Here is a 13,583-nt window from a genome sequence, read left to right on the forward strand (position 1 = left end):
AAGGTTTAAAGTGTGGGAATAGTCCAAGGACTGAGCTTAGGGGCATTTCTGAGATGACAAGGTGGAGGTTAAGTCATTACAGGAGGAGCACGGGCCAACAACAGGCAACTAGGAGTAGAATACTGAAGGGAAAATACTGTGGATGCTGGAAAAGTGAAATGGAGAAAGTTAGCAGCATCTGAGGACAGAAAATGAATTAATATTTTGAGATTGATAGCTTCCCCCTATTCAAGACTAATGTTTCTCCCATTTAAGTTCAATCTTTGCAGTTAATGGTTCCTTTTTCTGAAACTAATGGTTCTTCTAATTGGACGTCAGTAGTTGTGCTTCAGGTGCTACCTTTAACATTTCATGTGTTTGGGGGTTAATGTTCCCTCCTACTATATACGGGGAGGGTGCTCCCCATGGTTAAGGGGTCTAGAAAAAGTGACATAGTTTTGGGGAAGGCCATTTAGGACTGAGATGTGGAAACTTGTGGTAAACCTGTGGAATTTTCTACTACACACAGCTGGGGAGGCCAAGTCATTGAATATATTCAAATAGAGATAAATAAATGTTGATATTTTAAAGACATAAACGGTTGTGGAGAGAAACTGGGAATGTGACTGTGAGACAGAGGATCAGCCATGATCGTACTGAATGGGAGAGCAGGCTCGAAGGGCTGAATGGCCTACTCCTGGTCCTAATTTTTGTTTTAGATTCCTTACAGTATGGAAACAGGCCCTTCAGCCCAACAAGTCCACAGCGACCCTCTGATCAGTAACCCACCCAAACATATTTCCCTCTAACTAATGCACCTAACATTATGGGCAATTTAGAATGGACAATTCACATCTTTCAATTATGGAAGGTGACCAGAGCATCTGGAGGAAACCCACGCAGACACAGGGAGAATGTCCAAACTCTACACAGGCAGTTGCCCAAGCTGGAATCAAACCTGGGTCCATGGCATTGTGAGGCAGCAGTACTAATCACTGAGTCAATTTCTATTTGAAGTCAATGTTTCTGCTAGTCATCATCAATATTTAGGGTTAACATTCCCTGTATTCGAGATTATGGGCCAAGAGCAGTTAGGTGGGATTAGTTTAGTATGGGATTATGATTGGAATGGACTGTTTGAACTGAAGGGTCTGTTTCCATGCTGTATGACTCTATGCCTATGTTTTCCTATGTAGGGTCAATATCTAGGAGTTAATATTTTCTTATTTAGGTTTAATATTCCTCCTATTTAAGACTAATGTTTTATTATTTTGGTCAATATTTGGGGTTAATATATCCCAATTTGAGATTAATGTTTTCCTATTTAGGGTCTGTATTGGTGTTAACATTTCCCCTGTTTGATTCGAATGCTTTGTCCTTTCGGGGTCTGTATTTGGAGTTAATCACCCCCTCCCCCCCCCCGGCTGAGACGAGTGGTTTCCCATTTAGGGTAAGTATTTGAGGTTAGTACTTCGCCCGTTTAGGGTCAATATTCGGAATTAATATTTCTCCGATTTACGATTAATATCAGGGGTTTTATAGTTTTCTTGTTTCCGGTCAGTATTTGGAGTTAACATCCCTCCGGTTGAGACGAATATTTTGCCATCTGCGGTTAATATTCCACCTGTTTGGGGTGAACATTTGCCCAGCGCTGGGTAAGAAGAGGCTGCCTGCTCCCGGGGCTCCGGGACAGGATGTTATCTGTCCCCTCCACCCCCTAACCCACCGCAGGCTGTCCCATGCGGGGAGCTCCGCCCGCTCCGGGCGGGTCGGCTGCCAGGGAGCGGCGCTTCCGCCTTTATGTTAGCGGTGGTGAAGAGTGTGGGGGATACGGAGAGGAGGCAGCTCTGTCTCTGTCTGTCTGTCCCCGGGGATGTCGGAGGCCGAGTGCAGGCAGTGGATCCTGGACACTATTGACTCTCTGCGGAGCCGTAAGGCTCGGCCGGACCTGGAACGGATCTGTAAGATGGTACAGCGGAGACACGGGCTGGCTCCGAGCCGTACCCGGCGCCAGCTGGACCGGCTGCTCCGCTCCCGCACCGTGCTCCGAGTCAGCTACAAGGGCTCCCACTCTTACCGCATCGCCGCGCAATGGCAGCCCGGGGCCGGGCACAGCCGGGAGCGGAAACAGGAGCAGGAGCAGCCGCAGCCCCGCACCGTGCTGACCCGAGCCCGGCTCCGGGGAGCCCGTGAGCAGCAACAGCTCCGCCGGCCCGCGGGCAGGAGGAGGGTGGTCCCGGAGACAGGCACCAGCTCCGAGCGCAAGGCGAGTTAGTGACAACCAGAGACTGTCAGAGCGTCTCCCTTACTTACTGAGGGAGATAATCACCAGTTACTGTCAGTGACCTAGTCACTGTGGGCCTGACAACTGGTTAATCACAGTAATGCCTCTTTACTAGTTACTACGGGCCTGACAGCTGGTTAATCGCAGTAATGACTAGTTACTGTGGGAGTGAGTTCATAACCACTTACTGTTGGGGTGATCTAGTTACTGTGGGCCTGACAACTGGCTAATCATGTCAGTGAGTGAGTGTCACTGGTGAGTGAATTAATAACTAGTTCCAGTGGGAGTGACTTCATACTGTGGGCCTGACAACTGGTTATTTACTAGTTACTGTGACAAAGTTAATAACTACCTGTCAGTGACGAGTGCTCAATCATGGAATAATGACTAGTTATTGTGAACCTGATAATTGGTTATTCTGAGTAATTACTAGATACTGTGATAGCAAGTTAACTGGTTAAAATGGGAGTGACAACTGCTTAATCATGGAGTAATGACTAGTTACTGTGGGTGTACAGCTGGTTATTCACTGAATAATACCTAGTGATAGAGATAATTATCTAGTTATGCGAGTGACATCTAGTTAGGTAGTTTTCTGAGTGACAACTAATTACTTGGGTGTGACACTTGATTAGGGAATAATTAGTTACTGTGAAAGTTAATCAGTGACAACTAGTCATCTTGGATATAACGGGTTAATCAGCAAGCAATAACTTACTATGGAGTGACAATGTCAAACTGCACTCGGTGGTTACTGAGAGTTAAACTTTCACATTAGAAGTGACAACTAGTTGATCAGGGAGTAATAACTCATTGTTTTGGGTGTGACAGCTAGTTAATCAGTGAGGAAAAAGCTAGTTACTTTGGAAGTCACAAAATACTGTCTGATTGTGCTCACTAGTTACTGTAATGTGTGATGCTTTGTGTTTAACTTCAGCTGTTAGTTAAAGTGGGAATGCTAGCTAGTTGATGTTAGAACATGCCCTGTAGTCAACCAAGGAGTGACTGGTTAGTGTTGTTGGCTAAAGCAACAGGGCCAGCTGGTTAGTATCATATTGTGCACAGTAGTTAGAATGAGAATTGCCCAGTTAGTGTCACTCCGACTTACTAGCTGGTATAGTCTGAAGCTGAATAGATAGCACTCTCAAAGTAATGTGCATATGTTTGTATACTCTCTAACTAGAGAGAGGACAGTTCAACACCAATCCAAACAAACTATTGAACATAGTGCCGCATGTTCCCACTAAAATTGGACTAAACACCTGGACAACCTCACTGTCAGACTGTTGAGTACTGTCTAGTTAGTGTTGAATTATTCTCACTCATTAGTGTGGGAGTCTTAACTAGTTACCGTTGGGTGGCTTGTATTAGATTAGATTACTTAGTGTGGAATCAGGCCCTTCGGCCCAACAAGTCCACACCGATTCGCCGAAGCGCAACCCACCCAGACCCATTCACCAACATTTACCCCTTCACCTAACACTGGCAATTTAGCATTGCTAATTCACCTGACCTGACATTTTTGGACTGCGGGAGGAAACCGGAGCACCCGGAGGAAACCCATGCAGACACTGGGAAGACTCCACACAGTCAGTCACCTGAAGTGGGAATTGAACCCGGGTCTCTGGTGCTGTGAGGCAGCAGTGCTAGCCACTGTGCCACCCACCGAACCACACTCTCCAATTAATGTGCAAATGCTATCCAGATTTGGATTGTGCCCGCAATGTAGTCTTTGAGCCCTCGAATGACCAATTTCAGCAAGTTAATGTCAGATCCTGCTTACTAGTCAACATGGGATTGCAATCTGCTGAATATTGGATCATGCTAATAGCTTGTTGGACAGCTGACTGGTTAATGGTCTTGAGTTAGTTTTAGCCATTTAGTGTTGGGCTGTGCCAGTTTTGTAGAACTGTGTTCACCTGGGTAGTGTGAGAATATATCCACCAGTTGGTGTAAGTGTGAAAATGAAGTGTCAGACTGTGCCTAATTGTAATGTTAAAAATCACAACACCAGGTTATAGTCCAACAGGTTTAATTGGAAGCTCACTAGCTTTCAGAGCGTCGCTCCTTCATCAGGTGCTAGTGGAGGGCTCAATCCCAACACAGAATTTATAGCAAACATTTACAGTGTGATGTAACTGAAATTATACACTGAAAAAATGATTGTTAAGCCTTTCATCTGTTAGAATACCATGATATTTCACTTTCATGTGTAAATCACAAAACCTATTTTAAAAAGTTGCATTCTCAGGTTAGCTGTTAACAATGGTGATAGCTAGACAATCTGTTGAGGTGTTAGCCCCCTGTGTTCTCTGTCTATGCCATGATGTTGAGATTGATTCTAATCCAAAAAGTGAGATAACGGAGTTTTACATGAATTCGTGCAGTTTTTGAGCAAAGTACAATGTAACCCTGCAAGTACAAATGCACCCCACAAAGTCTGTCTGTCTGTCTGTCTGGGTTAGGGGTTGAGTGTGAGAAAGTTTGTGTAGTGAGTGCAGAGTGTCTTAAGTCTGCGAAGGGGTGCATGTGTGACAGGCAGCAGTGAAAAGTGGCCGAGCAGAGGCTGATAGCTAAGTTCGGTACCCATAGGGAGGGCCTCAACCGGGACCTTGGGTTCGTGTCACATTACAGGTGACCACCATTGCACTATATGCACACAGATACTCTGACCCGCACACACAGACGCACACACTCCCACACTCTCACATGCACCCCCTCACAGACTTAAGACACTCTGCCACTCACATACACACATTTTGTACTTGGAGGGTTACATTGTACTTTGCTCAAAAACTGCATGAATTCATGTAAAACTCCGTGATCTAAGGCTTAACAGACAATCAATTTTTCGATGTATAATTTCAGTTACATCACTAAATTTTGGCTATAAATTTTGTTAGGATTGAGCCCTCCACTACCACCTGATGAAGGAGTGATGCTCCGAAAGCTAGTGTGGTTCCAATTAAACCTGTTGGACTATAACCTGGTGTCGTGATTTTTAACTTTTGTACACCCCAGTCCAACACCGGCATCTCCAAATAATAATATTAATGTGGCAGTGCCAGTAGATAGCATCAGAGTACACCTACTTGTCTCATACTTGCCAGCTAGTCAAGGAGTGCCAAATAGTTAGGGTCAGTGCCATGCTCACCAATGTTGTACCAGGCCAGCTAGTGAGCATCGGTTAGCAGTCACTCTTGGAGACCTATATGGATAGCTTCAGAGCTTAAGAGATAGTGTTGAAGGACCAGCTGGTTAGTGTCAGACATGCCCACAGGTTAATCAATGCCAGTTGGCATCAGACTATGCCCACTGACTTTGCTCTGGGAATGACAGATGGTTCAGGTTATATTGAGTCCATTTTCCTTTTTACAGGAATGCTATCTGGCATGTGTTAAACTGTTCCCAGCTGCTCCATGTCATACCATTGACTGCTAGTTAGTGTGGGGCACCATTACTTTATTTCAAGATAAGCCCTATGCTAGCGTGAGTGCCTTTTAGTTGATTTTGCAACACGAATACTGGTTAGTCTGACAATGCCAACAAGTTAGTCAGTCCTTGCCCACAAGGAGTGAAGGATTGTCAACTAGTTAATGTCAGACAATGCCCACTAGTGTCAGTGTCTCCCTGTTGTGTGACAGTTAACTAGTTAGATTCGGCCATTAGTTTGTCAGGGATTGTTCAGGCCATGCCCACTGGTTTAGAACCATAACCAGTAAAATTAAATTCTGGCCTCCAGTTGGTTTTAGAGTGGAGCCTGTTACTGATTTGTGTGCAAGTGGGTATTGGAACATGTTTCCTGGTGGCTGTTGATGCATACCCACCAGTTGGTCAGTGTTTTAACTGTTGGTTAGACTGGAACATTGGCCTTTTCTGCGCCAAATGAATCATTCAGCCCATCAAGTCTGCACCGGCGTAACTACCACTAAGTGTGTTAATCCCAATTCCCTGCACTTATACTTAACTACTATTTTGTATTCAGACCATGTATAACAAATTGTTGGTTAATTTCTGGTTGTACTTACCTAATGGTTACAGCAGGACTGAGCCTAATCAATGGATAGTATTAGACTCTGTCCTGTTAGATTTGGACACTGTCTAGCATTGGCCCAGTAATTAGTAAAGGACCATCTGTACCTATCCATTAGACCTAATTGTCTAATTCGTGCCAGTACATGCCTAAACAATGTTTGATATCATCCTGGCTCAGTAGTCAAAGACTTTGTCCATAGTCAGTGTCAGTCTGCGTCCAAGTAATGTCTAGTGCAGAACTGTATCTACTTTTATGGGTAGTGGTAAGACTATAACTAGTGGTTGGTGCCATACTGGACCCAGATAGTTAATGTTGGTATATGTCTAACCAGTGGTTCAGTTGGACTTTGCCCATTAGCTAATGTCAGATTGTGTCTGTTGTTCGGTATCAAACACTGCCAATTAGTCAATATATAACGAATGGTTATTGTTGAACTTCACCTGATAGTTAGCATGTCACTGTCTAATCTAGCTAATGTCAGATTCTATGTATTTGTATTAGTCCATATTTAATGAATCATTAATATTGGATTCTAGCCAAACACTGGTTCCGACTGGATTGTGGCACCAGTTAGTATCATGCTGCATCTGTTCAGAGCTTGGTGTTGGACTGTCAGTGATGGAGGGAACCTTATTATTAGAGTCGTAGTCATAGAGATGTACTGCACGGAAACAGACCCTTCAGTCCAACTCATCCATGCCGACCAGATATTTCAACCCAATCTAGTCCCACCTGCCCATATCCCTCCAAACCCTTTCTATTCGTATACCCATCCAAATGCCTCTTAAATGTTGCAGTTGTACCTGCCTCCTCCACTTCCTCTGGCAGCTTATTCTATACATGTACCACCCTCTGTGAGAAAGTTGCTCTATAGGTCTCTTTTATATCTTTCCCCTCTCACTCTTAAACCAATGTCCTCTAGTTCTGGACTTCCTCCAGGGAAAACAGCCTAGCCTATTCAACCTCTCCCTGTAGCTCAAATCCTCCAACCTTGGCAATATCCTTGTAAATCTTTTCTGAACCCTTTCGAGTTTCACAACATCTTTTCGATAGGAAGGAGACCAGAATTGCATGCAATATTCTAACAGTGGCCTAACCAATGTCCTGTACAGCTGCAACATGACCTCCCAACTCCTGTACTCAATACAGGAACGCATACCAAACGCTGCCTTCACTATCTTATCTACCTGCAATTCTACTTCCAAGGATCTATGAACCTGCACTCCAAGGTGTGTCTGTTCAACAACACTCCCAAGGACCTTACTATTAAGTGTATAAATCCTGCTAAGATTTGCTTTCCCAAAATGCAGCACCTCACATTTAGCTAAATTAAACTCCATCTGCTACTTCTCAGCCCATTGACCCATCTGATCAAGATCCCATTGTAATCTGAGGTAACCTTCTTCGCTATCCACTACACCTCCAATTTTGGTGTCATCTGCAAACTTACTAACTATACCTCTTATGTTTTACATTCAATTCATTTATATAAATGATGGAAAGTAGTGGGCCCAGCACCTAATCCATGTGGCACTCCACTGGTCACAGGCCTCCAGTCTGAAAAACAGCCCTCTACCACCACCATCTGAATTCTACCTTTTGAGCAAGTTCTGTATCCAAATGGCTAGTTCTCCCTGTGTTCCGTGAGATTTAACCTTGCTAATCAGTCTCCCATGGGGAACCTTTGTTGAACCCTTACTGAAGTGCATATAGATCACATCTCTGCTCTGCCCTCATCAATCCTCTTTGTTACTACTTCAAAAAACTCCAAGTTTGTGGGACATGATTTCTCCCACACAAAGCCATGTTGATTATTCCTAATTAATCCTTGCCATGTACATCTCGTCCCTCAGGATGCCCTCTAACAACTTGCCCACCAGCAATGTTAGGCTCACTGGTCTATAGTTCCCTGACTTGTCCTTACCACCTTTCTTAAACAGTGGCACTACATTAGCCAAACTCCAGTCCTCCAGCACCTCACCTGGGACTATCGATGATATAAATATCTTAGTAAGGGGCCCAGCAATCCCTTCTCTAGCTTCCCACAGAGTTCTAGGGTACACCTGATCAGGTCCTGGGGATATATCCACTCTTGTGTTTCATGACATCCAGCACTTCCTCCTCCGTAATATGGACATTTTTTTTCAAGATGTCACCATCTATTTCCCTACACCCTATCTTCCGTGTCCTTTTCCACAGAAAACATTGTTGGAAAATACTCATTTAGTATCTTTTCACCCCACCACCATCTCCTGCAGCTCCACACAAAGGCCACCTTGCTGATCTTTGAGGGGTCCTATTCTCTCCCTAGTTACCCTTTTGTCTTTAATGAATTTGTAAAAACTCTTTGGGTTTCCCTTAATTCTATTTGCCAAAACTATCTTATGTCCCCTTTTTATCCTCCTGATTTCCCTCTTATGTATACTCCTCCTCCCTTTATATTCTAAGGATTTACTCGATCTATCCTTTCTATACCTGACATAAGCTTCCTTCTTTTTCTTAACCAAACCCTCTATTTATTCAGTCATCCAGCATTCCCTACACCTACCAGCCTTTCCTTTCACCCTAACAGGAATTTAGTGTCTCTGGATTCTTGTTATCTCATTTCTGAAGGCTTCCCATTTTCAGCCGTTGCTTTACCTGCAAACATCTGCCCACAGTCAGTTTTTGAAAGTTCTTGCCTAATACCATCAAAATTGGCCTTTCTCCAATTTAGAACTTCAACTTTTAGATCTGGTCTATTCTTTTCCATCACTATTTTAAAGCTAATAGAATTATGGTCACTGGCCCCAAAGTGCTCCCCCACTGACACCTCAATCACCTACCCTGCCTTGTTTCCAAGAGTAGGTCAAGTTTTGCACCTTCTCTAGTAGGTACATCCACATACTGAATCAGAAAATTGTCTTGTACACACTTAAGAAATTCCTCTCCATCTAAACCCTTGACACTGTGGCAGTCATAGTTTATATTTGGAAAGTTAAAATCCCCTACCATAACTAGCCTATTATTCTTACAGGTAACTGAGATCTCCTTACAAATTTCTTTCTCAATTTCCCTCTGACATTAGGGGGTCTATAAAACAAGGAGAAAGTCAGGATTGGAGATCAGAGCTGAAAATGTGTTGCTGGAAAAGTGCAGGTCAGGCAGCATCCAAGGAGCAGGAGAGGCGATGTTTCGGGCATGAGCCCTTTTTCAGGAAGCCCTTCTTTGGGCTCATGCCCGAAACGTTGATTCTCCTGCTCCTTGGATGCCGCCTGACCTGCTGCGCTTTTCCAGCAACACATTTTCAGGTCTATAATACAATCCCAGTAAAGTGATCATCCCTTTCCTATTTCTCGGTTCCCCCCAAATAACTTCCCTGGATGCATTTCCAGGAATATCCTCCCTCCGTACAGGTGTGATGCTATCCCTTCTCAAAACTATCAAAACCTCCTATTGATTAACATCAAAGTGTTACATTCATTTAATGTGTGATCACTTCTCATGATTTGTGCCGATCTATATCATCTAGTCAACGTAGGACTATCTAACAGCGGATGCCAAATCTGACTCTGAAAAGGAGGGACATTATGACATTGGCAGACTCTGTTTAAACATTTGGGCTCAACTAATGATTAGTGTTGGACTTCCTAGTGTAAGAATAATTCAGTTTGTCCTGTTTTAATCCCCTCCACCCATTCCCTATAGTGGGGTTATCCAAATTACAGGTCCTTACTGCACTTAAATTTTTAATAAATATTATCTCTTAAATGGCCTACAATGGAAAATGCTGCTTTTTTTTTAAACCTAGCAAGCTAGTGGTTACTTAAGTAATGGTTGATGTCAGACTATATTGAACAGACTTGATGTTGCATTGAGCATATTAGATATTGCAGTTCAACTAACTAGCTAGATCCCCATAGATAGTGTCTCTTTTTAGCTAACTAAAGATTAGTGCCAGACGATGCTTGCTAGTAACAGAAGGCTGTATCTAAGTAAAGATTTGACTTCAAATAGCCTGCAAGTCTGTCGAAGTCTATGACAAACTATTAACTGACCAGTAATCCTAATATCACATGAACATTGGTACAAATACTCTGTGGTAGAATTTAAATTCAACTAATGAATTTGGAATGTAAAGGACTGGTAACCATTATGGAGAGTTTATGTAGCAATTGTTGTAAAAACTCATCTGTTTCACTAATAGAGTCATAGTCATAGAGATTTAGAGCAGGGAATTTGCCATGTTTATCTGGATCTCTGGTACATGTGACTCCAGATCCCCATGAGTGTGCCATCTGAAATGGCCTAGAAGCCAATCATTTTTAATGGCAATGAAGGAAGGAGCCAGTGACTCCACCCACATCTGATGAAATAATTTTTTAAAAATGTGCTTGTCCAATGGACCCATTCAGTCTGGACCCATTCGGTCCCCACCAATAACTCCATTGCTCTCCCTCACCATTGAAGCAGAATAAGACTGTCTGCAAACTGGCTTCCCTGTCTTTGAGTTGAGCTTATGATGAAATCACCACAAAAACTGAAAGAACTGTGGATGCAGGAAATCAGAAACCGAAACTGCTGCAAAATCTCAGCAGGTCTAGCAGCACCTGTGAAGAGAAATCAGAATTAACCTTTTGGGTCTGGGAACCCTTCCTCAGATCACTGGACCCAAAACGTTAACTCTGATTTCTGTGTGTGCTGCCAGATTAGCTGAGCTTTTCCAGCAATTTTTGTTTCATCACAAAGACTGTCCTTTTCACTTGTCATTGCAGTTCGATACTCCACCTCGGCTTTCCTCCTGTTGAAACTCTTTCATGCTATTTTTAGCCTTCAATGTGTTTTATTCAAATTGTTTTCTTGCCGCCAGCTACCCTTCACCATTCATAAACTTGAACTCACCCAAATCTCTCCTCTTTGTCCTTGCTTTCACTAAGTTCCATCCACTGATTGTCCCTGTGCACAGCAACCAGCATTGGCTTCAGGCCATCAACATCTTGTTTTTAAAATGCTCATCCTTGTTAACAAATTCCTTCCTAGCCTGGACTTTCACTGCCTTTGTAGCTTCAGCCAAACACAAACCCTCTTAGACACCATATCTTGTGGCTGTATCTCATGCTTTGAAATTGCTGCCCTAAGATCATCTTTCCCTTTCCTTCCTCCTTTTATGACTGTTCCTAAAATTGACCTGTTTCATCAAGCTTTTTGTCACTTGTTCCAGTATCCTGTGTGGTTTGGTGTTGAATTCTGTTTGCTGATTGATTCCATGAAGCCTCTTGATGTGTCCATCTAGTAAGACAGTAAATTTGCCTGTCCCCTCAAGTGGATGTGGAAGTAACCAAAGACACTATCGCTCACCAAAAAGACCTAGGTTCATATTGCCTTGAAAGTTGAATTGTGGGTAGACAGGATACTGAAGAAGGTGTTTGGTACACTTGCCTTTATTGGTCGGTGCATTGAGTATTGCAGTTGGGATGTCATATTCTGGATGCTAAGGACATTGGTTAGGCCACTTTTGGAATATTGCATTCAATTGTGGTCTCCCTGTTGCAGAAATGATGTTATGAAACTTAAAAGGGCTCAAAAGATTTACTAAGATGTTGGAGAGTTTATGCTATAGAAAGAGGCTGAATAGGTTGGGGCTAGTTTCCCTGGACTGAGGGGTGACCTTTTTTGAGGTTTCTAAAATCATAAAGAGCATGGATAAGGTAAATAGACATGTCTTTTTTCCTCCAGGTAGGGGAACCCAAAACTAGTGGTCATGGGTTTAAGGTGAGGGGAAAGATTTTTAAAAGCGACTTGAGGGGCAACTTTTTCACACAGAAGGTGGTGCGTGTATGGAATGAGCTGTCAGAGGAAGTGGTGGAGGCTGGTACAATTAAAAGTTATCTGGATGGGTTTATGAATAGGAAGGCTTAGAAGGATATGGGCCAAATGCTGGCCTGTATGGGACTAGATTAATTTAGAATATCTGGTCAGTACAGATGAATTGAACTGAAAGGTCTGTTTCTGTGCTGTACTACTCTAATACTGTGACTATGTTTCAGAGAAGAGGAAGGAAGTTAGACATATTTGACTTCAAATATTAAATTTGGCTCTTCTTTGGATTACTGGATTCGAAACATTAACTCTTTCGTTCTCCACAGAAGCCACCAGGCCCGAGTTCCTCCAGTGCTTCCAGCTTTTATTTCAGGTCACCAGCATCTGCAATTTTTTTCTTTTAATAGTGATTGGCTGGCAATGAGAAAAGTGATGTTTAACTAAGTTTGGATCGATTTGTTGTCAGTGGTCAACTAAATTTTGTAAAGAAATCCTTCTCTGTATGAATGCAGTAACTATTGGGTATTCAAGCCTGTTTAAGCCTGAAGTTTAGATCATGGCTATCTTTTATCTATCTACCTTCCTTGGGTTCACCACCTTACCCAATAAAACTGTCTCTATCTACACTTGGAAATTTTCACTTGAGGCCCACTCAACCAGTCCTTCACCATCACTGCCCAAGCAGGTTTTTAGGAGAAGAGAGAGTTCCAGATTTCCATGACATTTTGGGAAAAGTAGGTAGAGAGCAGATGAACACACAGAAACTGAAGTGCATATGCTTTAATGGAAGGAGTATAGTGGATAAGGATTGGATTGATGCCTGGGAGTATGACATTATTGCAATCACAGAAATTTGGTTGAAGGGCATGATTGGCAACTAAATGTTCCAGGATGTAGATGCTTCAGACAGGACAGGGAGGGAAGCAAAAGGCAGGGAGGAAGTTGGGGTGGGGTGGGGGGAAGGAGTTGCATTGCTGGTCAGGGATAATATCATGGCTGTGCCAAAGGAGGACACTATGGAGGGCTTGAGCAGTGAGGTAGTATGGGTAGAGCCGATTAAATAAGGGTGCAGTTAGTGTTGGGGCTGTACTACAGGCCTCACGACAATGAATGCGTGGTAGAAGAACAAATAGGTAAACAGATTATGGGAAGATGTAGAGACAACAGGGTGGTGGTGATGGGAGATTTTAATTTTCCCAACATTGACTGAGATACACTTGGTGTCAGAGGTCTGAAAGGGATAGAATTTGTAAGGAGCATCCAGGAAAGTTTTCTAGAGCAGTATGTCAATATCAAAGTAGGGAAGGGGCTATTTTGGACCTGGTGTTGGGGAATGAGCCAGACCAGATGGTAGAAATTGCAGTGGGAGATTTCTTTGGGAATAGTGACCACAATTTTTCTGAAAGTTTTAGAATACTCGTAGATAAAGATGAGTGGTCCTCGGGGAAGAATACTAAACTGGGCCAAGGATAATTTATATCAAAA

At 43.1% G+C, this 13,583-nt stretch overlaps 1 protein-coding gene across 1 annotated transcript in view; it reads left to right on the top strand.

Annotated features, from left to right (window-relative positions):
* The first annotated feature begins 1,759 nt into the window (after positions 1–1,759).
* The window catches only part of samd1b (sterile alpha motif domain containing 1b), a 66,836-nt gene continuing 55,012 nt past the window's right edge, over positions 1,760–13,583 (top strand). Inside the window, exon 1 of the mRNA XM_060855150.1 lies at positions 1,760–2,245. Within this exon, the coding sequence (XP_060711133.1) occupies positions 1,853–2,245 (393 nt within the window). The 5' untranslated portion in view covers positions 1,760–1,852. The remainder of the gene's footprint in view (positions 2,246–13,583) is intronic.

The sequence above is a fragment of the Hemiscyllium ocellatum genome, chromosome 45 (genome assembly GCF_020745735.1).
Source record: "Hemiscyllium ocellatum isolate sHemOce1 chromosome 45, sHemOce1.pat.X.cur, whole genome shotgun sequence".
Classification (NCBI taxonomy): Eukaryota; Metazoa; Chordata; class Chondrichthyes; order Orectolobiformes; family Hemiscylliidae; genus Hemiscyllium; species Hemiscyllium ocellatum.